The following is a 24,701-nucleotide window of genomic DNA, read 5'->3' as shown; positions in this document are numbered from 1 at the left end:
CAACGATCCGTCTCTTCAATTTGTCATCAATTTTCCTCTTGCGGCCACGTCCAGGGAGGTTGGCTACTGTCCCGTGGGTCTTGAACTTCTGAATAATATGAGCCACTGTTGTCACAGGAACTTCAAGCTGTTTAGAGATGGTCTTATAGCCTTTACCTTTAAGATGTTTGTCTATAATTTTTTTTCGGATGTCCTGGGACAATTCTCTCCTTCGCTTTCTGTTGTCCATGTTCAGTGTGGTACACACCTTTTCACCAAACAGCAGGGTGACTACTTGTCTCCCTTTAAATAGGCAGACTGACTGATTATGAGTTTGGAAACACCTGTGATGTCAATTAAATGACACACCTGAGTTAATCATGTCACTCTGGTCAAATAGTTTTCAATCTTTTATAGAGGTACCATCATTTTTGTCCAGGCCTGTTTCATTAGTTTGTTTTTTTAAATAATTATGTTAATCAACAATTCAAAAGTAATGGCTGTTTTTGATTATTTAATTTTCAATAAATTTTTATTTATTGTTACTTTTGTGAGTTTCAAGTGATTTCAGTGAGAATTGTGGGTTTTTCCTTCTTTAACTGAGGGGTACTAACAATTTTGTCCACGTGTGTATCTTTCTCCACAGCTACAATAAAGAGACTGGGGACAACATTTTACAAATCAATACATTCTATCTTGCTTGTCTAGTCCATACAAAACACAGTTTAAAAGGACAGTACATGCTATTAAAAGTAATTAGTTATTAACCAGTAGGGACTCCAAAGAATTCACCGACCCATGAACGAAACCATGAAACCATAACTCTCATGTTGTTTTTTTAACTTGAATTTGATATGGATTTCAGCAAGAATATTTTTCAATATTATAATGACTTTTGCTCATATTTGATAAGTCTAAAGTAGATCCTAAGCAGTACTGGATTTTTGGGTAAATACTTCGCTCAATATTCTTTGTATAGCTGTTAGAATTCTGCCAAAAAGAAAAAATATAGCTGTCATTGCTATTATTTTTTCACCTGATGTGTTTCAGAAACTAGTTGGCAACTTACCATGAAGACACTGCCCGACTCCGCACCACTCTCTGCTACATGTACTGCGCTCTGCTGGACAAACTCCTTCCAAATCCACCCCCAAGCATCATTTTCAGCATGATGTTTTATGAAAAAAAGTTACCATATCAGTGCATATGCAGCAAAAAAATCTGATCGGGCAATACTGCCAGCTGATAAAACAGGCTCATCAATATATCAGTCAGGTATAAAGAGTATAAAGAGTTTACAACTTAAAGTAGGGCATCAAAAAAGTAGTATTTTGATATTGGCGAATTGGTAATACTAACAAAATCAAAACAATACGCTACAGACCATCTCTCTGTTTGTGTTTAGTTATGTGCACTGATGCAGAACACAGTCTACCTTCCTACCTCTCTCACTCCAGCTCTACGCCCACATACAAAAACACACACACAGAGTAATCCCAGAGAAAACACACCAGATTAGATTAGGTCAGTGTGTGTGTAATCCAATGAACTCTCACCTCCAACATGCTTAATGCTGTTAGAGCTGACAGCATCACACCATCACACACACAAACAGACACTTGTACTGCTGCCATACAGCACCGCTCTGCTCTCAAACACATTTATATATGTGTGTGTATGTATATATAGGTGTATGTGTGTGTTTAAGTAAGCAGATCTGTTATTAAAACATGTCTTAGCCAGTATGCTTTCCCACACATTTAATAGCATCTCTGAGCAGATCTGCAATCTGCTCACTGTGTGATTAATAACATTGTGACTTTCTGGTTATCAAAACATCATATACATATATATTTTTACAGTGTCAAACTTGTACAGCTCATCAGTAAGCTGTTGGAGGTCGTGTTTTACGTTGCAATGCATGACGCATCCAGAGGAAGACTGAACTCGTTTACAAGCATATGACAATCAGGGGAAGTGAACGCTGTTCCCTCTGAAACTGAATCTAGTGCTTTTTGTTCTAGTTGAAGGACTGTATTACCGTGGAACACCTAAAAGTTCACACTGACATCATATGCGCTGTGGGCTACAAATAAATGCAGTGCTGCCATTCATTTTACTTTTGATGGCTTCACTCACTCACTGTGTTCTGATTGAAAAATTACAGTGTTTAGTCTAGTCAGGCATCTGAGTCGGGTTTTCCGACCATTTCAACTGTGGACCCCAGTCTGTGAGGTCAAACATTCTTCCTTCTTAATGTGTTACAATAATAGTGCCTAAAATGTTAAATTTGCAACCAGAATTTTTCTACTTGTATCCATACCTATAGGTATATGGCTTCATTTACATAGCACAAGATCATTTTGCACCTGATTCTTTCCTCATCTGCATTTGTAAGTTTATCAGTTTTTAAGACCTTGTAAAATTTCCCCATTTATCCTCTGTGTGCTTGCTTCCAACCACTAAACGTAGTGCGGCTCAGACAGGAAACTATTACTGCCACTATGAGAAATTCACCTCTTGGCTCACCTCATGACGTTAATTCAACAGCACATTCAACCACGAAAGAAGCTAACCTAGACTTTGCACACTGGAATAGGTCAGTGTGAATCCAAAATAAACCTAACCCAGGTGACCAAATCTTCCAAGACCGTGTTACACTGATCAACAGCAAATGCCTGAAGGAGCGGGATGTGCTGTGCCAGCTTGGCATTATGTTTACCACAGAAACATTTAGCACAAACAAAATTAGTGACAACCTGGTAAACACAGTGGAGAGTTTAGCAGTTAAATGCCAAGAGTTAGTGTAGACTAAAAAAAGAACTAATATGAGAGTAAATAATGGACTTACAATCACCATTTGACCAAAAACATGCAACATAACTACTGGCTGTGTAAGGCCACTGTTGTATGCGAGACCACATGCGTCCATGCATGACGTAAATTGAATTGAATTTATTTATTTGATAGGGACGATGCAGTTTAACATAGTTCCATTACTTAGCATGAATCTGATGTGCTGCACAGAGAGTTTATAGCAAATGCTAGTTTCCAACTCTTGTCCCTAGATGGGCCTTTAAATATAAAAGTCAGGATATATAACATCATAAATTAACAGAAAAGTTTACAAAAGAACAATAAAATACATGTTCACATAAAAACAAATAATTACACAAACCAGTTCAAAATAAGTTAATAAAAAAACATTGCAAACTAAGAGTGATTACAGCTCTGATTTGCTTTTAGCCAGCACTTGACCTTTGCAGAGAAGGGTTTTAAATCTGTGATTAATTTGATATCGGTTGGTAATGAATTCCAGAGTTTAGAGCCTCTAAAAGAGAAAGCTGACTGTCCAAATGTTGACTTACATTTTTGTATGCTACAGTTTCCATTCACCTTGCTTCTTGTTACTCTACTGCTGTTCTGTCTTTGAATAAATTTGGATAAGGGTTCGGGGGCAAGATTATTAATACATTTGAAAACTAATGTAAGGAATGAAAACTGCATGAAACTTTCAAAGCTCAATAGATTGTATTTTTTCAAAATGTGGCAGTGGTGCCAACGGATGGGTTTTTTGTCCAAATTCACATTCATCCCCCAAATACATGAGAGTCTAGGCAAACGTCTTAGGGAACATCCACATGCAGCCCACAATTTGTTTCCATGCCACGAGTATGTTAAAAGTAGGGATGTCCAGGTCAAGTTCTTTTGCCCCTGATCCGTTCATCAGTTATTTATCATTTAGTGTTTGCCAATAACAAGTTCCAATCTGGTACCATCTTCCAAGACAATAAACACTTCAAGTACAATAAATTTAATAAAATCAATCCAATGCATGTACCGATAATTGAACAGTTCTGCAATATATTTGGAAAAAAAATTCTGCTTCTAAGCTTTTCTTTATTGCTACAGAAGTGGTCAGAAATCTTGTTTTAAGGCTCCGGTAGGATACTGGCTGAAATATAGAGACAAAAGAGGGTGAAAACCTGTATTCTCTACATGCATGCCTGAACATGCACTTTCAAATTAACTGTAGTACCTGGATACACAACCAGACTGAGCCTCTGAAATTTTTACACGGTAGCCCTGAAAGAGGCAGTTACTCAGACTACAGTCAGCTCTGTGTTGGCACGTATAGGGCATGGTGGGAGTTTCGCTAGCAATGGGCACCATGACACAGATTTCTATGATGCTTAATATAATTTTATGCAAATTGCCCTGGATTAACTTCCGTTTCTGATACGGCAGCTGTGTGGCAGTTAACGCAAAGAAAAGAGAAAGGAAATATTTACTTTTAAGACGCTGCAATCAGAGGATTTCTGCTCGTTTCTATAATTACTTAAACCAATGAATCAAGTAGCAAAACTGTTGGCAATAAACTTGACAGCCCTCTAAAATGTGCACATCTTTTATGTTCCCAACTCTCACCACTTCAATTCTCACTGCAACTGGAGCACACCAGTTCACCTATGACATCAAACTACACAAGGGCAAGGTATCATCGGAGCTATTCAGCCATACATTTGAAGTGCAAACTGAATCTGAAGAAGACTAACGATACATTACCCAGTGTGTCAGCTGACAGGATTAGTTCCTTAGGTTTGTAATGTATGAAACTGTGGCTGTTCGTATCTGTGTTTTTGAGACCGTCATCAGTTCACTTTTGTTTCACGGCGGAAATGCTCAGCCGTGGTGTTGACTAATGATTTCACTCACAATGCATCCCCCAGTACATAAAAAAAATACCATATGAGCATTTTAACAAGGTTAAAAAAAATAAATAACTCGATTTTTTCTGGAGGTGTTCTCTTGAAACTACATCCTCAATGCAGAAAAGCTTAAAGCATCAGTATTATCTGAGAAGCCTTAACTTACTGTCCCCCCGTTTCCCCAGCTAGTCTGACATTAGTAGCTTTTAATATGTCTGTGTTGTGACTGCTTTGACTGTTGTTTAGTGTTAGGATAGCAAACTGAAACCTGTCCTGCTAAGCTTTAAGAAAGAAGAGTTTCTGTCATGTCATGTGGAGTGATAGTGGGTGTTTTACACAGCGATTTGTCAAATACTACTCTGGTTGTTTTCATTCCATTCTGGATACACCCATTTTATATTAAATGTGTCACGGGCTACAGCCTGCATCCACCAATCCTGGTTGACGGTGTCATTCCTCTCACTGAATAAAGAGACTGGAAACACGGAACGCTAATTATCCACAAAAACTTTGATCATACTGCCAGTCTTTAACAGATGACAATTCAAACCAGAAAACAAACACACACATACATGCACTATCCTCCCAGTCAAACTGAGCTCACAGCAGATTGAGGGGGTATGGCTTGTTCTGCTAGCTGTAATCTCCCTTTAAAAATTAATGTACCTGCACCTGTTATCAGGAGTGAGAAAGATTGTGTGTTTACTTAACTACTCATGGGAAAAGAGGAGCAATGTAAATTATTTACACAATTTTTTTTGACTGATATTCTCTGAATTTTGTCACCAAAATGAGTGTATCACAGAAAGAAGGTGTTATTCAGGACGCGATGATAATTCTGCTAGAATAAGATCAGCAGCGGGCTATCAGTTATATTGTTTGCAATACTATTAGTCCCCAAAAAAAGTTTTATTCATTGCAGGATTTTCCATCCCTATACACATATATAAATAGGATGTTTTTATCCAAGTGCCTGAGCTGCTGGTTTTGTTACCATATGCCCAGTGTTGTATTTGTGCCTCATTTTAAGGGATGAATGCCTTTCCAACCGAAACATTACATTTTCAATGCCACAATAAAGGGAACATTTCAAGTACAAGGAGTATGTTTTAAATCCCTGTGTTTTAGCTTAATCTCCAGTCCTTTACTAAAAAGCTTTTTACTCAGGCATCCATTTGCTTTTGATTGAAGCTGCCTCACTAAATAAAAGGCTCAAGCCTCATAACCATCATCTTTCCCTCCAGCTGGGTTCCATTTATTATGCTCGCCTCGCTCTCTGCTACACAATAGTACCGTTACTTCTGAGGAGTGTGGGCTACCTGGTATTTATGTGTGCATGAGTAAAAATGGCAAATCACTGTAGAGCAAGAGTAAATGCAGTACGCGGCAACCGTAACAGCACAAAAGGACTGGATCAGGGAGAACAGAAAATCAGAGAGAGCTCCTGTGAGCGTGAGTAAGTGTGAAAAGCTATTGACAGAGAACAGCGACTACTGGTTTCACAAAGCCCCTTGTACTGCGAACCACATGATGCCTGAGTGCAGAGAAGAGTTCCTCTTGATTACTCAGCCTGAGCATCTTACAATTTGCCTTTCAAATCCACTGATTTCTGTGCTCTGAAACACTTCTGCAGCTAAATTCTGATCATTTGTCACTTTAAAAAGTCACTGAGCTTAGCTAAACAATGCAGCCACGTATAGACAGGGGTTGGTGATATAACATCAACTGTGGCATGATAAAGATTTTTCTACCATCACAGACTTCTTCACAGGCACCGACTGATCCTGACTTTGTTTCCCAACACAGATTCTCACATTTCCTCAGCTTTTAATATTTGCATCTGCTGGGACAAAGTACCAATCTGATACTAGTGGCCTCTCTTAACCAAACGATAAAATCTGCATACATTGTTGCATGAAAGTAACCTGGATACCTTATACGCAAGGTTACAATTGGTAATACTACAGAACTGAAAAGAATCATCCCACTAAGACTGAACTATGTAGTCAATAGAAGAAACACTGTAGTCATGATGTAAACAAAGAATGTGAATTTATTAATGGCTTGTCCCATCATTGCCGATAAATGATCTGCCTAATGGAGTCAGGACCTCTATCAATACCAAAAGGCCACATCGGATCTGTGAATCTTTCATAGATACTTTGATTATCTCTGGTTTAGGGAGGGCTGCACAATTAATTGAATATTGATCTCAACACATGACTTTGACTTGCCGCAATTAAATGAACATGATTGACATTTCAAGAACATGTTTGGTGTACAGAAAACTGTTCTACATCAAAAGTAGCACTCAATAAAAGAACAGTGAGCCACAACAGCATGACTGCAGTGTTTTTTGGACCCTGATGTTGCAGCTGCTATCCACAGTGTAAGTGCAATGTACAACAGAGAGTGGACAGAAAGTAAAAATCAAATCTCTGGAGCAGAAGCTGAAGAGCTAGTCCCGCATTGGTTGAAAGCATTTTCAATCTAGAGCAAGTGATGTTAGGAAAGGACAAATCATATGCAAAGAGTGTATGAGACTTGAGTCTGTGCTGCAAAACACAACAACGAACTTGTTCTACTGCAGCACAATGGACGCATAAAGGCCAGGAAGAACAGAGTCACTAACATTACCTCACTGAATCCTTGTCCAGCGTCCACTCGGAAATCCACCACCGTGACACTGTTCAGTGCATCAGTGTATTGCACAATATGGAAACAAAACCAGCTCTGATTTCATTTTGGGTAGGAAAAATAGTCTCATTTTATTTTTTACTTCCCAGAGATGCACTGTCTCATTTAAATGTAAAGAATTGTACATTGGCAGGAATGCAGGCCAACGGGGAAGTGAAAGTGGCATTTTATTTAAATAAAATGTGCAAAATTTAGTTCTGTCATCAAAATGTCCGAATAATTGTGATAAATATTCAGGATTGCTCAAAACAATCTTTGACTATATTCATGCAGTTCTACTCTGGTTGTATTCGACTATAGTGTGTAACGTTTCACAACAAAAAGCTAAACTTGTTCATGGCTGTATGACAATTTTTACATGATTTGTACTAATGAGATTTAATCAGTTAATTTGTTTCATAATCTGAGACACTATGATATGACGCTTACAGGTCGGAAGTGATGGAGCTTAAGTTTGAAGATTTAAAGTGGTAAGTGCACAAAACAAACCATTTTTATGCCATCACAGTTATTAAGTCCTATATTGTGGGGAATGCTGGATCCTGGGTTTTGGGGACAGGACTCATACTGGGTATTAAAAATCAAGTCATTTTAAATGTTTCTGTCACAGGTCTTTAGGAAAGTGCATTACTAACCTGCTAGAAAGATCCTTTAAAGTGGCAGATTTTTTGGGTAATTGGCGGCTTGGATTCAAGTGCCATGTTTCATACTCATGTAGTTGGCAGTTTGTCGATGATTACTGATTCTGAGCAACTTGTCAAGTAAAAAAAATAAGAACAATACATATGTTATCACAAAAGAGGCTAAACAAAGACAGCATGCTCAGCCTTCATTCAGTCATTTGTATTCATCTGTGATGTACGGACGCTCTGTTTACTTCCATCCTATAAACACAGGATGATAAAAGAAATCTGCTTTGTACAGCATTAGGCTGCAGCCTCTGCTCTGCGTCTGACTTGGCAGCTTTAAGCCCGGAGGAAACCTTTACTGAGGGACCTCAATCAGTCTCCATCTCCTGGATCAATATCCATTAGTCTCAGCGTGCGTGTGCGTGTGTGTGCGCTGTGTGTGTGTGTGCGTTGTGTGTGTGTGTGTGCGTGTGTGTGTGTGCGTGTGTGTGTGTGTGTGCGCGCACGTGCCCAGTCCTCATCCTGGGTGAATGGGCCTGACTCATAAATGCAAGCTCTGGATCAGATTTCTCCCTCCCTCTCTCCTGCTTGTCTGTTTCACTCGTTTTCTTGCACAAACACACGTACACACCGATGCTCATTCAAACATACAGACCAACCTTATGAACGGCTTGTTGTAGCCTCTAAACGTTCATTCACAAGCCAGCGGGAGTGACGACTGTATACTTTCCACTGTGAATAATACCCTTCACTACGAACAAGTAATAAGTGTATGAAATCAACACTAAATCAGTCTCGTAGTCATCAGTGTAGCCAACGATATGTTTGGAGTGGAACAACTTGATGATTGACAACATGCCACAACAAAACTCACTGTTTGAGAGCTCAGGGGCCTAGGTATTAATTCCAGTCTGGGAGACAGGGGAGCGAGGTGTTGTCTTTCTTTTTTTTTTTTTTTTATTAGTTGTCATTTTGCATCAGGACAGAGAGACCTAACACGACGCAACAACAAGAATGGGGGGGAGGAAACCATGAGGCAGACACTGGCAAATGAACGCTCAGACATCAGGCAGGCGGGCAGACAGACAGTGGTGAAGAACGCAAAGAGAGAGGACATGGGAGAGACAAAGACACCGAATGCCGAAGGATGGAAAAAGAGATAAGGATGGAGCTGGGGATGGAGGAAGGGAGAAAAAAAAAAGCGTAGCCTGTGGCAAGACATCCAAACCTGTGCATGTCAGAACAAGATTCCCAGATCTATGAGGAGGAAGTTCACAAGCAAAACAAAAAGGAGGGGAGCGTGAACGTGACACTCAAGCCTCCCAACTAGTTTATTGTACAAAGACAGTGGAAGGCTATTTACACTGAGGCGTTTACTGGTTTCACTCCAGGTTTCACTACTGAGACGACTAACTGAGAACACAGCAAAGATGGTCCATTTTGAAATGTTTTTAAATCAATAATCACACTAATTCATTCACCCTAAGGTACTACAGATTGTATACAATATGAACAAGACACACAGCTCAGTAACGTTAGTAGTTTGATTGAAGACACAGTAGAAGAAGAATTTCTACAAGCTGACACTGCTTCCACTAAGAAAAAAACACGGGACATGAGTGCAGTTTGTAGCAAAAATCTAATTACTGTTAGGCAAATCCAGTCTCCTGCTTACAGTAAATATTTGTCCATGGTTATAATTATCTCATACAGTAGGTGGTCTTGTTAATCACTGTCCTGTTGACATCAGCACAACCATGCCAATGCCAGAAACTCTCACAAGGGTCAAACAACACCAAAGCACCACCCAACAGTCAGCACAGATCAACAACCCCAGTGGAGAGAAATAGGACCACATTTAGCACAAAGACCAGCTGTTTATGACTTCAGCACAGTCGGTAACACAAAGCATATAATCAGCGCTGAGCGTAGTTTCAGAAGTGTGGATGACAAGGTGTGCAACAACATACGCTCCAATGGAATCTATATATAAGACAGCAGCCTGTTTCAAGTTTTTAAAAAAGTACTGTGGAAGCCAATAAGACAAAGTGAGTTTGCTAACACCAGGCACAGTTGAGGTGAAGTGAAGGTTTGTTGTGGTGAAGGTTTCTATTTGAAAGTGGCGAAGAAGAGAATACATAAAGTACAGACTGGCCTCAAATTTAAATGATACTTGTGTTAAAATATTCTTGTGATGTAACAGTGTCAGCTGCAGACAGCAGCATGAAATGTTCATTCATGATTTTTCAAGTTTGTGTGTGTTGTCATCTACAGACACAGATTTGTTGTTGTTTGTTTCTCTCCTACAAATTCAGCAGTGGCAGCCCCATCAATGCTAGAAGAGCTAAAAGTGCAAAAGAAGCTAATTATCCATTTCATTCTGTCTCTCAAACAAACAAATAAAGTTAATATATGATTTAAGTGCTTCATTGGTAAACAAAGAGCTTTTTCTAAGCTACAAAGTACAACTGCAGCAGATGGGCGTGTGGTAATAAGAAGGAGAAGCATTTCTAAATTTTCTAATCATACAACAAATTAGCAACAGATCTGATTAACAGCGAAGCAGAAAGGCCACAGCTGTGCACCATCAACAAAACAAACAAAGTGTGGTTGCAAGTGAGTTTACAGGATGCTTCTCGCCTCTCTCCTTAAGAGGAAGCCATCAGATCAGCTCAATACGGATACTGAACTTTCCTCTGTGGCTTATTATCTCACTAGACACAAAACCACAGGAGCCAGAAGCTGGGTGTCAATACTCTGCATTCTCATCCTTGTTTACACCCATCTAACTGTACTTCAAAATCTCAGTTCTATCACAAAGGTCCTACACCGCAGTCAGTGATTTGGCTTATGAAGAAAACACACACATTAGTATTCTCTATCTTTCATCTATCCAATATATCAAAGTTTTCTATTTGATTATAAAACACTTATGCATACATCACCATGACAAATTTACTTGCAAACTATACAATCAGCAACTAGCTAATTGACGAAGCGTTTCAAAGAGATAAGCAGTAATTCTTAGAAGCTACCAAAGCAAGTGGACTTAGATGATGACACGAGCAGACATGACATCAAGCATGGATCTGATGCACTGCCTGGAGCCAGGGAGCAGAGCTACAGGGTTATCTGGCAAATGCAAGTGCTGCCCATGGGCTCACCAGCTTTTTCATGTCAAAAGACCCACAAACAGAAAGACCTTCGCCCATGATGGATCACCATTTCATTTAGCTGTATCCTAGGAAACTCCAATGAAACTCCAATAAATATGTTTATATCATCTGGACAAACTGCATAAAGCTACTGTACATTAATCAAATGTCATCCTTAATCATGTTTTCCCTTTTCAGTCTGCTGGATAAAATAACAGTCAACGTTATGTTTGTGTGACCATTTCAATGGACCCCTGGAATTCACAGTTCATGAGCCATTGTGAGCCAATGAAACCACTGTAGGCCTGTGTGAGGACTTCAGCAGTCCTTGCTGATAAATTAGCCTACTTAGCTCATGTTAGCAATTGTGAACTGAGTAGCATCTCACCATGTGTAAAGACACCAGTTTTGTAGCACATGAAAAATCTGTGTCACTGATAATCTTGGGTATAACCACGAAAAGCAGATTTTGATAAGAGGAAAAGGCAGCCTTTTGGCCTTGGTAGCTGCTCTACAAAACTAGCTTTTCCTGCACAGTGCACACCCAAGCTATATGTGCCACGCCATGTATTGTTTACATAGCTTGGACGGTTGTGCTATTTTTTTGACAGCATGGAAAACAACAAACAACGAGCTAACAAAACGCTGAATTTACTCAGACACACACTGCCCGTGTTTCTAATTAATATACCGATATGCTGTTAAGATACACGCCAGCTTTGTCAACTCACTGCCAAGCTAGCAATGCTAAACTAGCCAACGTTTGTTAGCTAGCAGACAAGATTCACCAAATCTGATTCGGGATTCACTAGCTCACAGGCTAGCACTGGAAGCTAATGTTGAGACTAGTAAGTTAAGCTACCGTCCATTGTCGGACAGTCCTGACCTGCAGGTTTTTCTCGTTTGAATAAAAGCTACAGTCTTTCCACTGGGTTTAGACAGACATAAATCACACATCTGCCATTGTAGCATTGTTGTAAATCCCAATAACAAAAAGTCGCTCTGATCCAACCGTGACAGGCAGGACTTGGACGGAAAACACTCATTTGCGGTTGCTGTTTCATTCTCCTAACTGAAACTTTCATTCCTCATTTTAAAGCAGGCTGTGTTGTAAAATAATTTAAGTAGAGCCAATGAATGGAAACACAGATTACGGTTTAGTGAAGAAAAGCATAAGGAAAGCCAACAAGGTACTGCAAAATCTGGGAGAAGTGTCCGGAGATGGAACTCGGACAATTAGCACAGTAGCTAACATTGCCTGGCTACACCGTCTGTGTGAGCTATCTTATGTAGCTAGTTGGAAAAATGCATTCAAGAAACCCGTTTCGCTGATTTATACAACTGTGCTGGTCACAGCCATTTGTTATGTATTTCATTTCTGACAGTAGTGGTTAATTTCATGGCCTAAAGCGGACCCAACTCGTCCCTATGCGAGCCCCAAACCTCACAACACAGATGGGAACAATGTCCCTCACATAGCTGGTCCAAAGGGAGCAGCTCTCCGCGGAGCTCAGCCCGACCCTCTCCCACTCATTTTCGGGCTTACCGGTTTTGAAGAACGCCTCTATGTCGCTGGCGTCCTTCGTCGTCTCCTCCGCTCCTTCCCCGGAGCTCATGGCTGCCACAACCCCGAACCGGGAGCTCAGTATCTCCCAAGTAGATCCCCCAGAAAATCGACAAAAAGATGGCACACAATCAGTCCTGTCCGGACTAAAGCGTCATTAAAGCCACACGGACGGCTACGGTGACTCGTAGACGCTAGCTGTGCCATCTGCAGACCTCCATCTTGGGGTAACGTAATTGGAAACGATCAGCCGGGGGCACCGGGTTCCTCCTCGGAGTGGAGCCGAGGGGAGAGTCGCCGGAGCGCGGATGAGGGGGGGCGGGAGGGGCTGGGTCGCTGCTCGGTGAATCTCCGCGAGCTTTCGGAAATGAGCAGACGGCGGGTCATCAAGGAACGACGGCGGCCAGTGTTTGTACGTGTGCGAGCAACTTCCAGTGGAAATGTAGGACAATGAAAACCAAACACACAGACAAGAACAAGGAATGTAAAGTCTTTAATTATGATATTTATGAAAACTGCATGTTTGTAGATAACTTGAGCGGTCTAATGCAACCTAATTATGCGACAGATTTGGGAAAGGACCAAGAATTAGGAGGAAACAAAAAACACACTTGGATTCAAGCTCTGCTGATTGTTTCAGTGGCATGTCTATACAGCTGAATTAATATTTGGTTACTCATACTAGGGTGAAGAGGTAGAGAAGTAAATAAAATCTCTCATATAAAAGGTCAGCTGTTTTGACTGAGGCTCTGTGAAGGTTTTCTTTTCTCTGTCCTCTCTGATCTAAACTGTAGTGCTGATACCATCTGCTGGTTTGAACTGGAACTGAAGCTTCTACTCTATGAAAATAAAAATAAAAAATCTGATGTTTAGGATATTTAGGATATTTGGGTTCATATTAATTGTCAGTGCCACTTATGTGCCCTGTTGTGGTACCCCTAGTTCTACCCAGAAAAAAGAAAACACAAGAAATACTTTAGATTTTCAATATTAAGATTACAAATCTGAATGCTGGAACTAAGAACTACACATTATTTCATTCTTTTGCATTCCAGTGAATTTTTTGCATCCATTTGTGCGTATTTCTGCATTAGTTACTGTCTAAATGTCTTTATCGGAAGGAAACACAAAACTCAAGCACTAGGTAACAGTTTAAAATATAAAGAAATAAAATGCAATAAGGTACTCTGGCATTCTGCATTGTTTCCAATTATTTATCCTCCTATACACCAGCTTTTCTCATATAATACTCATTTTGCGTGATGTAAGGGGATCTTGAGTGTCATAAAAGGTGCCATCAAATAAAATGTACAGTAAATATTTTTTATTTTTGATATTGCTTCTGCTGATTCAATGCAGATATACAGGGCAAAATATCAGTTTTCTGTCCTCCTTTGTGTCTTTAGTTCAGATAAGTAACTTTTTTAAATGTGCTTGTGGCATCCTTTCCCACCAATGATAATGTATTTAATTTAAATTAATGTACAACTGTGTTTCAGCAGCATTTTAAAAGTCTCTGCACCTTCAGAGCACGTCACTGATATCTGAGTGGATTTTTAGGAATCTAGTACATCTCATTTGTGTTGCCGAAGCTGGCTAAACACAAGACTACAGCCCATTTTGGCCATAACTGATTCCCATTGATCAAATCTATCAGAGGATCTTCTTTTCCCTTCAGGGGTCGCCACAGCGAATCAATTGCCTCCATCTAACCCTGTCTTCTGCATCCTCTTCTCTCACACCAACTACCTTCATGTCCTCTTTAACCACATCCATAAACCTCCTCTTTGGTTTTCCTCTAGGCCTTCCTGCCTGGCAGTGGGAAACTCAGCATTCTTCTACCAATATATTCACTCTCTCTCCTCTGGACATGTCTGAACCATCTCAGTCTGGCCTCTCTGACTTTATCTCCAAAGCCTCTAACATGTGCTGTCCCTCTGATGTACTCATTCCTGATCCTATCCATCCTGGTCACTCCCAAAGAGAACCTCAGCATCTTCAGTTCTGCTACCTCCAGCTCTGCCTCCTGTCTTTTCCTCAGGGACACTGTCTCCAGATCAAACAGCATGGCTGGTCTCACCACAGTTTTGTAAACCTTTCCTTTCATTTTAGCTGAAACTCTTCTATCACACATCACACCTGACACTTTTCTCCAGCCGTTCCAGCCTGCCTGTACATGTTTCTTCTCCTCTTTTCCACACTCTCCATTGCTCTGTACTGTTGATCCTAAGTACTTAAAATCCTCCACCTTCTTGATCTCTTCTGCCTGTAACCTCACTCTTCCACTTGGGTCCCTCTCATTCACACACAGATACTCCGTCTTGCTGCGGCTAACCTTCATTCCTCTCCTTTCCAGGGCAAACCTCCACACCTCTAGCTTCTCCTCCACCTGTTCCCTGCTCTCACTACAGATCACAATGTCATCTGCAAACATCATAGTCCATGGAGACTCCGGTCTAACCTCGTCTGTCATCCTGTCCATCACCATAGCAAACAAGAAGGGGCTCAGAGCTGATCCCTGATGTAGTCCCACCTACAGCACACTTCACCACTGTCTTACAGTCCTCATACATGTCCTGCACCACTCTAACATACTTCTCTGCCACTCCATACTTCCTCATACAAAACCACAGTTCCTCTCTGGGTACCCTGTCATAAGCTTTCTCCAGATCTACAAAGATACAATGCAGCTCCTTATGACTTTCTCTGTACTTCTCTGTCAACATTCTCAAAGCAAATATTGCATCTGTTGTACTCTTTCTTGGCATGAAACCATACTGCTGCTCACAGATGTTCACCTCTGCCCTTAGCCTAGCTTCAACTACTCTTTCCCATAGCTTCATCGTGTGGCTCATCAGCTTTATTCCTCTGTAGTTGCCACAACTCTGCACATCTCCCTTGTTCTTAAAGATGGGCACCAGCACACTTCTCCTCCATTCCTCGGGCATCTTCTCACTATCTAAGATCCTGTTGAACAACCCAGTCAGAAACTCTACTGCTACCTCTCCGGGACACTTCCATACCTCCACAGGTATATCATCTGGACCAAGTGCCTTTCCACTCTTCATCCTCTTCAATGCCCTCCTCACTAATCTTTGCTACTTCCTGGTCCACAACACTCACCTCTTCTACTCTTCGTTCTCTCTCATTTTCCTCGTTCATCAACTCTACAAAGTACTCTTTCCATCTTCCCATCACACTATTGGCACCTGTCAACACACTTCCATCCTTATCCTTTATCACCCTAACCTGCTGCACATCCTTCCCATCTCTGTCTCTCTGCCTTGCCAACCTATACAGGTCAGCCTCTCCCTCCTTACTGTCCAACCTAGCATACAAGTCATCGTAAGCCCCTTGTTTGGCCTTTGCCACCTCTACTTTCACCTTACGCTGCATCTCCCTGTACTCCTGTCTACTCTCTTAAGTCCTCTCAGTGTCCCACTTCTTCTTAGCTAACCTCTTTCTCTGGATCCACTCCTGTACCTCCTCATTCCACCACCAAGTCTCCTTATCTCTTTTCCTTCCAGATGACACAGCAAGTACTCTCTGACCTGTCTCCCTGATCACATTTGCTGTAGTTGTCAGTCATTTGGAAGCACCTCCTGACCATCCAAAGCCTGTCTCAACTCTTTTCTGAAAGTCATACAACACTCTTCCTTTTTCAGCTTCCACCATTTGGTCCTCTGCTCTGCCTTTGCCCTCTTCATCTTCTTCACTACCAGGGTCATGCTACACACCACCATCCTATGCTGTCTGGCTACACTCTCACCTATCACTACTTTGCCGTCACTGATCTCCTTCAGATTACACCATCTACACAAGATGCAGTCTCCCTGTGTGCTCCTACTTCCACTCTTATAGGTCACCCTATGTTCCTGCCTCTTCTGGAAGAAAGTATTCACTACAGCCATTTCCATCCTTTTTGCAAAGTCACCTTTTTGCAAAGTCAGCAGCGAACGATGACTAATGTTAGCAAACTTTAGGTGTCACTTATGCTATTGTTACAGTAATATATTGTAGACTTTCAGCCAAATGTTGAACAGTGATCTTCAGATTTCACATCTACATAATGTGTAAATGGATCAAAGAAGATCTCAATTTGAAAGAATACATTTCGATTACTAAGTGTCTGTAGAAAGTGTAGGTGAGTAGTTCCAGTAGTTTTATTCGGTTACAAGCTGCTCATAACACAAAAATTATGTTTCAAGTGACTCATCTTTGATGTTTTTTCTTTCAATGAAACAAAATTGCTTTTGGCACTACAACAATTTGGGACATTTATGTCATCCCTCGTCCATTTAATCGGTTGTGATATGTTCTGACTGTTTTTAACAGTACTTTGGAAAAAACAAAGCTCTACTCTTAGAACTTGGCTATATTTTTCATTCATTTATTTTATGTGTTTGGTGGTGACGGCGCCGCTGCTTATTGTGCAGTTTTACCCCACAGCTCATAATAATCATCACTTTCATTTGACACTATTCAGCTTTGTGAAAGCACAATCAGTGAATCCCCACAGAGACACAAGTGTTTATCATTGAATAAATAACTGAAGCATCAGAAAATAGATATTCTCATCACAGAAAAATGTGTAATATTTCCCTAAAATTATGAAATAAACAAAAAATCTGCATGAATGTTATTTAATCCTGCTTCTTTTTAAAATAGTCACAGAAGGACTTAATGATGCAGCTAATATTGCTGATAAATCATGCTACTACTTGCTGTTACACTTTTAATTCCCATTTATTATGCTAGGTGCTCATAATTCCAACACTGAGCATACAGAGGAATCAACACCTCCCTGAAACAGTCTCTAAAGAACTTTGAGGATGGGTGCAGGGCTGCGACAGGGTGAGCTTAAAACAGTCATTTATCTCAAACTGAATGTGAAATAATGCTTGACTGTGGAAAAACAATATTTTCTACTGAAACGGATGAAATCCCATTGCCTAATACTAGAAAAGCACTCAGAGAGTGCAGACCTCCGCCAAGGACAGAGAGGAAAACAGGAAACCCATGCAGTAAAGGATCATGAGCTGGAATCAAACCTGCATCTCTGACACCGTTCTGTTAACGAATCACCTTCTTAACCAGTTGAGCTATCTGGACACCTTGCTCCAATTTGGTGGACGACATACTAACCTATGATGTTTTTGTCATATTTTGGACCACATACTGAAACATACTAAATAACTCAAAAAGTCATGGATGGATTTTCACCAAATTTTTACAAAATGTCCGGAAGAGCAAAAGTAACAATCGATTAGATTTTGGAGGTGATCCGGATCACCGTCTGGATCCAGGATTTTTTTGAAGGACTCTGTCTGGACTCAAAAAAATCCTGGATCCAGACGGTGATCCGGATCACCTCCAAAATCTAATCGATTGTTACTTTTGTTCTTCCGGACATTTTGTAAAAATTTGGTGAAAATCCGTCCATGACTTTTTGAGTTATGCTGTTAACAGACAAACAGACGAACGGACAAACAGACAAACGGACAAACTCCGGTGATTACATAACCTCCTGGCGGAGGTAATTAAGCAGAGTTTTTATAAAGCTTCCTGAGCTTCACTGTGCTGTACTGTCTTTCCTGCCTCGAGCAGCTTTCCGGATTATCTAGATGAGGATGTTGTGTTCTTGTAGGCTCACTGATAATCCATAATTTCTTGCCTTATAGCCAAAAACTTATTGATCGACTCCAAACTGTGCAGAACTCAGCTGCAAGGCTTTTGATCAGAAGCAAGAGACAAGATCTTTCTCTACTGGCTCCCAGTGTGTTTAAGAATTGATCTCAGGATCCTATTGATTACTTTCAAGACTCTTCATGACCTTTCTCCAAGTTACAATACAGACCTTTGTGCACCATAGGAGCACAAAGAGATCTTCAGAGATCTCTTATCTGTTTCAGAGACCTGCTTTGAAACTGAAGGGGACAGAGTGTTTCTGGTCAAAGCTCCAGAACTCTGGAACATCTGTGATATTTCTTAAGTCCTCTTTTTAAAAACATGCTATTATTGACAGTTTCTCTGCATTACGCCTTCTTTATTTATACATGTCACAAACTTTGTGTCGTCTCTTGCAGTTTGTGCTCTTCCCTTCCCGTCCTTTCCTGCAGGTATTTGTGCTTCAGAGCTGTATGTTTCTGATCTGTGGTTATCAGCTCCATCACCCCGCTGAAACCGTACTGTTTCTGTTCTCTCGGCTGTCTTTTACCAGTCGAAGCAGTCAGACGCCCACCCTGACCCTGGTTCGGTCGCCACACTGTTGCCAAGTGCTGCTCAAAGGGAGGAATTCTAGGGTTTCTATCTCTAATATGTGTCTAAATAAAGTTATTATTATCGTCCGTGGCCTCCTCAGTTCAGGGCAAATAGATATTTTCTGGAAGTCAGCCGAAGGTTTATATAACTTACAGTAATGAGAGCAACACAGCACGACTGCACACCCCAAGTACTGTGATGAATAATAAACACACACGGTCCCACTTGAAATCATTTCCAGTGGGCAAAAATCTTGATGTTAACTTAATGTTGTGGACATTATGCTGTTCTTTTATAGCTAGGGCGTGACCTTTAGCTGTAATGTTTTCATTCCAGTCAGCGTCCGACTGGAGATCAGCCTCTTTCTTCAGTCTTTCCTTTGAAGCAGCTGTTAGACTGTAAATTTGTTCAGCAAAGAGACTCGCTGGTGATATTTAAATGCAGCTCTGCGATCTATACATACATATGTGCTGGAAAATGGGAGAAAAAAACCCTGTTTCAGTTATTCTACTGTAATGATGCTGTGCTCACAGTGTTTTTTGTTGAAACTCTCTCACTTGGATGACACATTTGGATAATAGATTTCTCTTTGGACTCATTATTAACAGCCAAATTATATTAAATGCTCCAAGGGATTAGAATAACAAGAATGCACTGCATCATCTTACAGCTGCACAGAGTTAGCAGCCCAATGAATGTTTAAACCTTTTTAGGCCAGTAAGGCAAAGATGATGTATTTACACTCAGTGTTTAATACAGAAGTGCTAATACTAAATGAAAATACTGCTTTAAGTCAGTCAAAATCTGCTATTTTGTTTAAATATATTGACATATAATTTTCTTTTATTTTCTTTTGTGGATGCTGATGTGTTACTTGTGACGTCCAGCAGGGGGGAGGCTGACACTGGGGATCAATGGCTTTTCTCCACAGGAGGATAATAATGATGGATGGAGGAAAGATTAGATGGCTTCGTCTAACTAAATATTTAAATCCATTACTATATCAAGCAATAAATAAACGTTAAACTGCAACCTTAACCAGTACTGACAGAGAATTCTCCTGATGGACACTGGAACTGGATCAAAGTGATCAGTTCATTTATTGGTTTTCATTATTTAAATAGGGCTCATTTATTGGGACAGTAAAAATTTGCTTTCAAATCTTAAAGTCTCTTTCTGGCCATTGATTAAGCTCTTAAAAACTCATTTCTCTATCAAAGTGGCATATATAGAAGTTTTTTTTTTCTCCATGAAGATGATCCCTTTGAGCCTTTAAACAGATTACAGTGGAAAGTTGAAATAGTGGAGTAGCTCTGTCATATGTGTTTGTATCAGAAACAGATTCTAAAGAAAATAATGATACAGAAAGTCCCACCCTGCAAACTGACATGATTGGTTCCTTAGGTTTGTTAAGTACGAAACATTGGAAGTCTGAATCTGCGGGGGTTTTTTTAGATGTTTGTCTGTAAACTGCAATTTCATGGTGGAATTGCTTGGGCATGATGTTGACTGTTTATTTCATTCATTGTGTGTCTTCTAGCGTATAAAACCAAACAAGAAAAGCATTCAGAGAGCGCAGTACTCCACCAAGGCTGCTCAGACGTATGATTTCCGACAGATTAGTCCCGATAAGTCTGCAGCGGCCGATTTTTAATAGGATCACAATCATGTGCAGCTAATGTAGCGTTCCCTTGTTATCATAGTTACAGTGACGCTGTGCATTATCTCTCTATGATACAGAAATCTTTAACAAATCCGTGGGTTCAGACTATTAGGCGCATCACTGCCAAAATCTAATCAGGTGGTCTTTGTGTCATTTTTGACTTTCCATGAAAATTTCATCCAAATCCGTTTGTCCGTTTTTGAGTAATGCTGCACACAGAAAGACAGACAAACAATCACACGTACACCGATCGTCACATCATCACATAACTCCACCGTGTTCCTTGGCGGGGTAATTAATATGCTAATGTGGTAAACCAAAAAAAGCTTTTCATTGTAATATATATATATATATACATTTGGCACCAAAAAGGCAACGATTATATTTAAAGTTACAAAAATAACATCTGTATTTTCTTCTGCTTCAAAGCTCTGCCAGTTACTTTTGGACTGTGATGTAGTATTTTAATTAGGTCCTACTGACTTAAAAATAGCCAATGCTACATCAAATGATTCAAAATGTGCACATGTAAAGCAGACCGCAAAAACTTTCCATATGAATAAAACCTGATGTGAAGCAGTGGAGCTCAGTAACAGTGCTGGCTCTCTTTAATAACTCAGAACCATTGAATCGCTGACCCCTGCCTTCAGGTTGTTTCATTCCCACAGTAGCTTCTGCCCGGTAGCAATATATCCCTCTGAAATGCCAGCAGTAATTACTCCTGTGCTCTGAGACAACTTCTAAAATGAAAGAAAGCAGATGGTGATCATGTTCCTTGTCTGTTTCTCTGTCTGTCTGAAAGTCTCCGTCGTCGTCTGCACGTCCCGACTGTCCTCTACGTCATTGTTGCTGGAAACCTCTTGAACCGTGCTGCTGAATTGTTGGCAGTTGTATCAAAATGTGTGCTCACATGGTCCCAGTGAGGTTCTATTGTTGTTCTGCTGGTGTGCGTGTGTGTGTTGTCCTCTTATTAGCCACCCCCTGCTGCTCTGTCATAATTATGTGGAAGGGGAGAAAAATAACAGCAGGTGGGTGGGACACACACACACAGAGAGAGAGACAGAAATAAGGCCTGTCAGTATATCACAGCTGAATTCTGCTAAATGGAAAAAGCTAAGAGGTTAACTGGACTGCCATGTTATCAATATAAGCTTTATTTCAGGCCACAATCATTTTCCAACACACACACACTACACTGTACTGTGGTGGATTAAAGTGCATGTGTGCGTATGTGCATGTAAAGGCCCTTTTCTAACCATTTTGTGTGCTATTTTTATATTATTCTATATTTTTCTCATTTGAACCAGCTTTCCCTGTTTCACCATTGGACTGAGTTTGCTGAGATTAAGTTGAGTTGCACCATCTGTATCTTTGCGCAGCACTGAGGAAGGTTATTTATACTTTATCTGAAGCCCTGGCAACTGGACCTTCTTGTCACCCACAACTGAACTGCATATTCTACGCCGTGCTCGAGGCGTAGTCTGTCCAGTGTTATAAACGGATTCTGCCGCCACAGATACACAGCAGATGCACTGAGAGACCTTTGAAGGGCCTCAAAGGGACAAGTGTTATTAGCGTAAAGGAAGGCACTGGTGCAACTGTGCAAAGATGTGCTATCACTTGGTTTTGTTGGTCACCTGTTGATTCTCAGCCATCTTGTTGCAATAATTGAGCCAACTGGTGGATATTTTTTCTTTTGACTATCAGTCAAGGTCTGCGGGCCTACTTGTAAATAAAGTAGCTTGTAGAAAGTTAGACTGTCTCTAACTTTAGTTAAAGATATATCAGTAAGAATGGGGCACATTCATGCTAACTGTTAATTTCTAATGACATTTTTAGTATATAAACTGGAACTCAGGAATGAACCTGTTGGTCTTGCCTGGGCTGCCAAGTGGAATAATTGTAATTGTAAAGCACTTGCAGCCATTAACTTAATAATAGCTTCCCTGGCTTCACTCTTTGTTATTTTCCTGCACCAAGAATATCTGCAACACGACAAAGTTTGCATTATTAATGATTTCCCAGCAGGTCATGTAGCAAAGTATGGCCTTCAAGCTTTAGCTGACAGGTTTGTAATAACATACAAAAGCCGCATGTCATACTCCAGCAGCTCTTTAACCTCAGCTTACATTTAGAGAACGGTTACGGAAGAAATCCTACGTGGTTTCTGTGCTGATGAAAACCCGTCCTTGTCGATTAGAGGACAGTAGCGTTGACCTCACTCATCATTAAGTCTTTTGAAAGATTAGTCATGACCCCCAACAGCCACCGATGGAGATTTCAGTGGTCCTCGTCCAGGCTGCCTGTATACAGGGCGTGGAAGCTGACGTTTCTAGCATTGTGTTCTTTGATTTCACCAGTGCCCCAAACAGACTTCAGCATGCCCTATTGAAGAAGAAGATGACTGACATGCATGTTGATACTCCCCTGTACCTCTGGACTTTAGGTACAACATGAAGACCTTCCACCTCTAGAAGTCCTCCATTGACACTGTCGATGTTGGATGCATTGGAGGCTTCTTGAGGAGGTTCCAGTTGTTGCATTTGGCACCATGCTGCAGTTGCTTTATGAGTCTGTGGTGGCCATTTTCTACACTGGGGGATGATACTGTGCGACACAAAAAGATTCAATAAATCCATTCATACAGCCAGCTGTGTCCTCAAGGTAGAGCTGGACAATCTATATACAGCAACGGAGAGAAAGAGGATGTTGTCAAAACTCCTTTCCATCATAGACAATGTCTCCCACCATCTGTGTTATTCTCTGCTAGTCAGATAAGCATATTAAATCAGAGAGAAATATTGACAAGAAGCAGCTTTCCAGTGCAGGAACTCGTGTGGTGGCATGAATATTTACAGGATTGGCAACTATATTTAAGCCGTTCTGTTTCCACTGTAGGACTCAACAGCTTCAACCTTGTTAACACAGAGCATTCCAACATAACACATAGTAGTGTAGGTGCTGGACAGATCTCAGGTTTCATTAGCAAATTTGTCAGAAATATAAAGAAGAGTTTGCTATGTCAGCACATTTGGTGATATTTACGTTGCTGATAGTGAAGAGGACATCAAAGGAGCAGAAAATGGCTGCCTGAATTTAGTCACCCTTGAGTGCGTACTTTACCCAGATAGCAAACTATTGGTGAATCAATGTTGAATCTATGTTGGGACCTAACGTAGAAATTATACAGAAAGCGCAAGGTTGATAAAATGTTGAGTCAACGTTTGCTTTTCAACCATAAATCACCCTTTACCCAGATAGCAAAAGATGTTAAATCAATGTTGAATTAGGGTTAAGAAGGATGAATTTTGGTTACGGTTGAAGATTGATGGTTGGATGAACGTTGATCCAACAACATTTGTTTACATTGAAGTTTGTGTTTAAAAGATGCCATTGAATCTACGTTGTATTTTGGTTTCATTAAAATGTTTGACAGGTCAGTGTTTAATTAATGTTGAATCTATATTTGCAAACATGTAATCTATGTAAGCAAACGTTGACTCGACATTTTATCAACCTTGCACTTTCTGTATAATTTCTACGTTAGGGCTCAACATAGATTCAACCCATAGTTTGCTATCTGGGTATAATTATATTTCATATAGAGGTTTCTTGCAGTCAAAACTTGCACCACGGTCTGAGCTGCCCTAAATCAGCCAGCAAGTTCCTGTAATTGAAAACGGCCTTAATTCCTCCACCAAATATCACAGCTGGTATTTTTTGGTTGTGGCTATCAGGCTGTTTAATTCCTCTGTGTGGAATTTTATTTTTGTTTATCTGTTTTTATTCTTCTTTGATTAAATTTCGAATTTAAGTTTATAGCTTGAAATTCTGAATGTGATGGATATTTGTGTTACACCAGTCACTGTACTTCCCCCCATAGCACATCTTATACCTTTATATAGAAGGTGGACGCTCATATTTTTGTGCAAACGTATTATACTTTGAAGCGCTCAGCACTAAGATGTCCATAAATACGAGCAATGAAGACGTTCCTGAAGGCACCACGTAAGACCTCTGACAGGACGGCTGGTAACCTAGCAA

General features: G+C 40.4%; 1 protein-coding gene across 5 annotated transcripts in view; it reads right to left on the bottom strand.

Moving 5' to 3' along the window:
• Nucleotides 1-13,032, bottom strand: part of trioa (trio Rho guanine nucleotide exchange factor a) — an 87,078-nt gene extending 74,046 nt beyond the window's left edge. For 2 of the 5 annotated variants that reach the window (XM_051955030.1, XM_051955032.1), the window contains exon 1: nt 12,716-13,031. In XM_051955030.1, coding sequence (XP_051810990.1) covers nt 12,716-12,785 — 70 coding nt within the window. In that variant the 5' untranslated portion in view covers nt 12,786-13,031. Of the gene's footprint in view, nt 1-12,715 lie in introns of all 5 variants that reach the window. The other 3 variants (XM_051955029.1, XM_051955031.1, XM_022205381.2) reach the window with 2 other exon arrangements.
• Nucleotides 13,033-24,701: the final 11,669 nt, after the last annotated feature.

Source organism: Acanthochromis polyacanthus, chromosome 11 (assembly GCF_021347895.1).
Source record: "Acanthochromis polyacanthus isolate Apoly-LR-REF ecotype Palm Island chromosome 11, KAUST_Apoly_ChrSc, whole genome shotgun sequence".
Taxonomy (NCBI): Eukaryota; Metazoa; Chordata; class Actinopteri; family Pomacentridae; genus Acanthochromis; species Acanthochromis polyacanthus.
The sequence above is the reverse complement of the archived record's forward strand: the minus strand, read 5'-3'. Positions and strand labels throughout refer to the sequence as shown.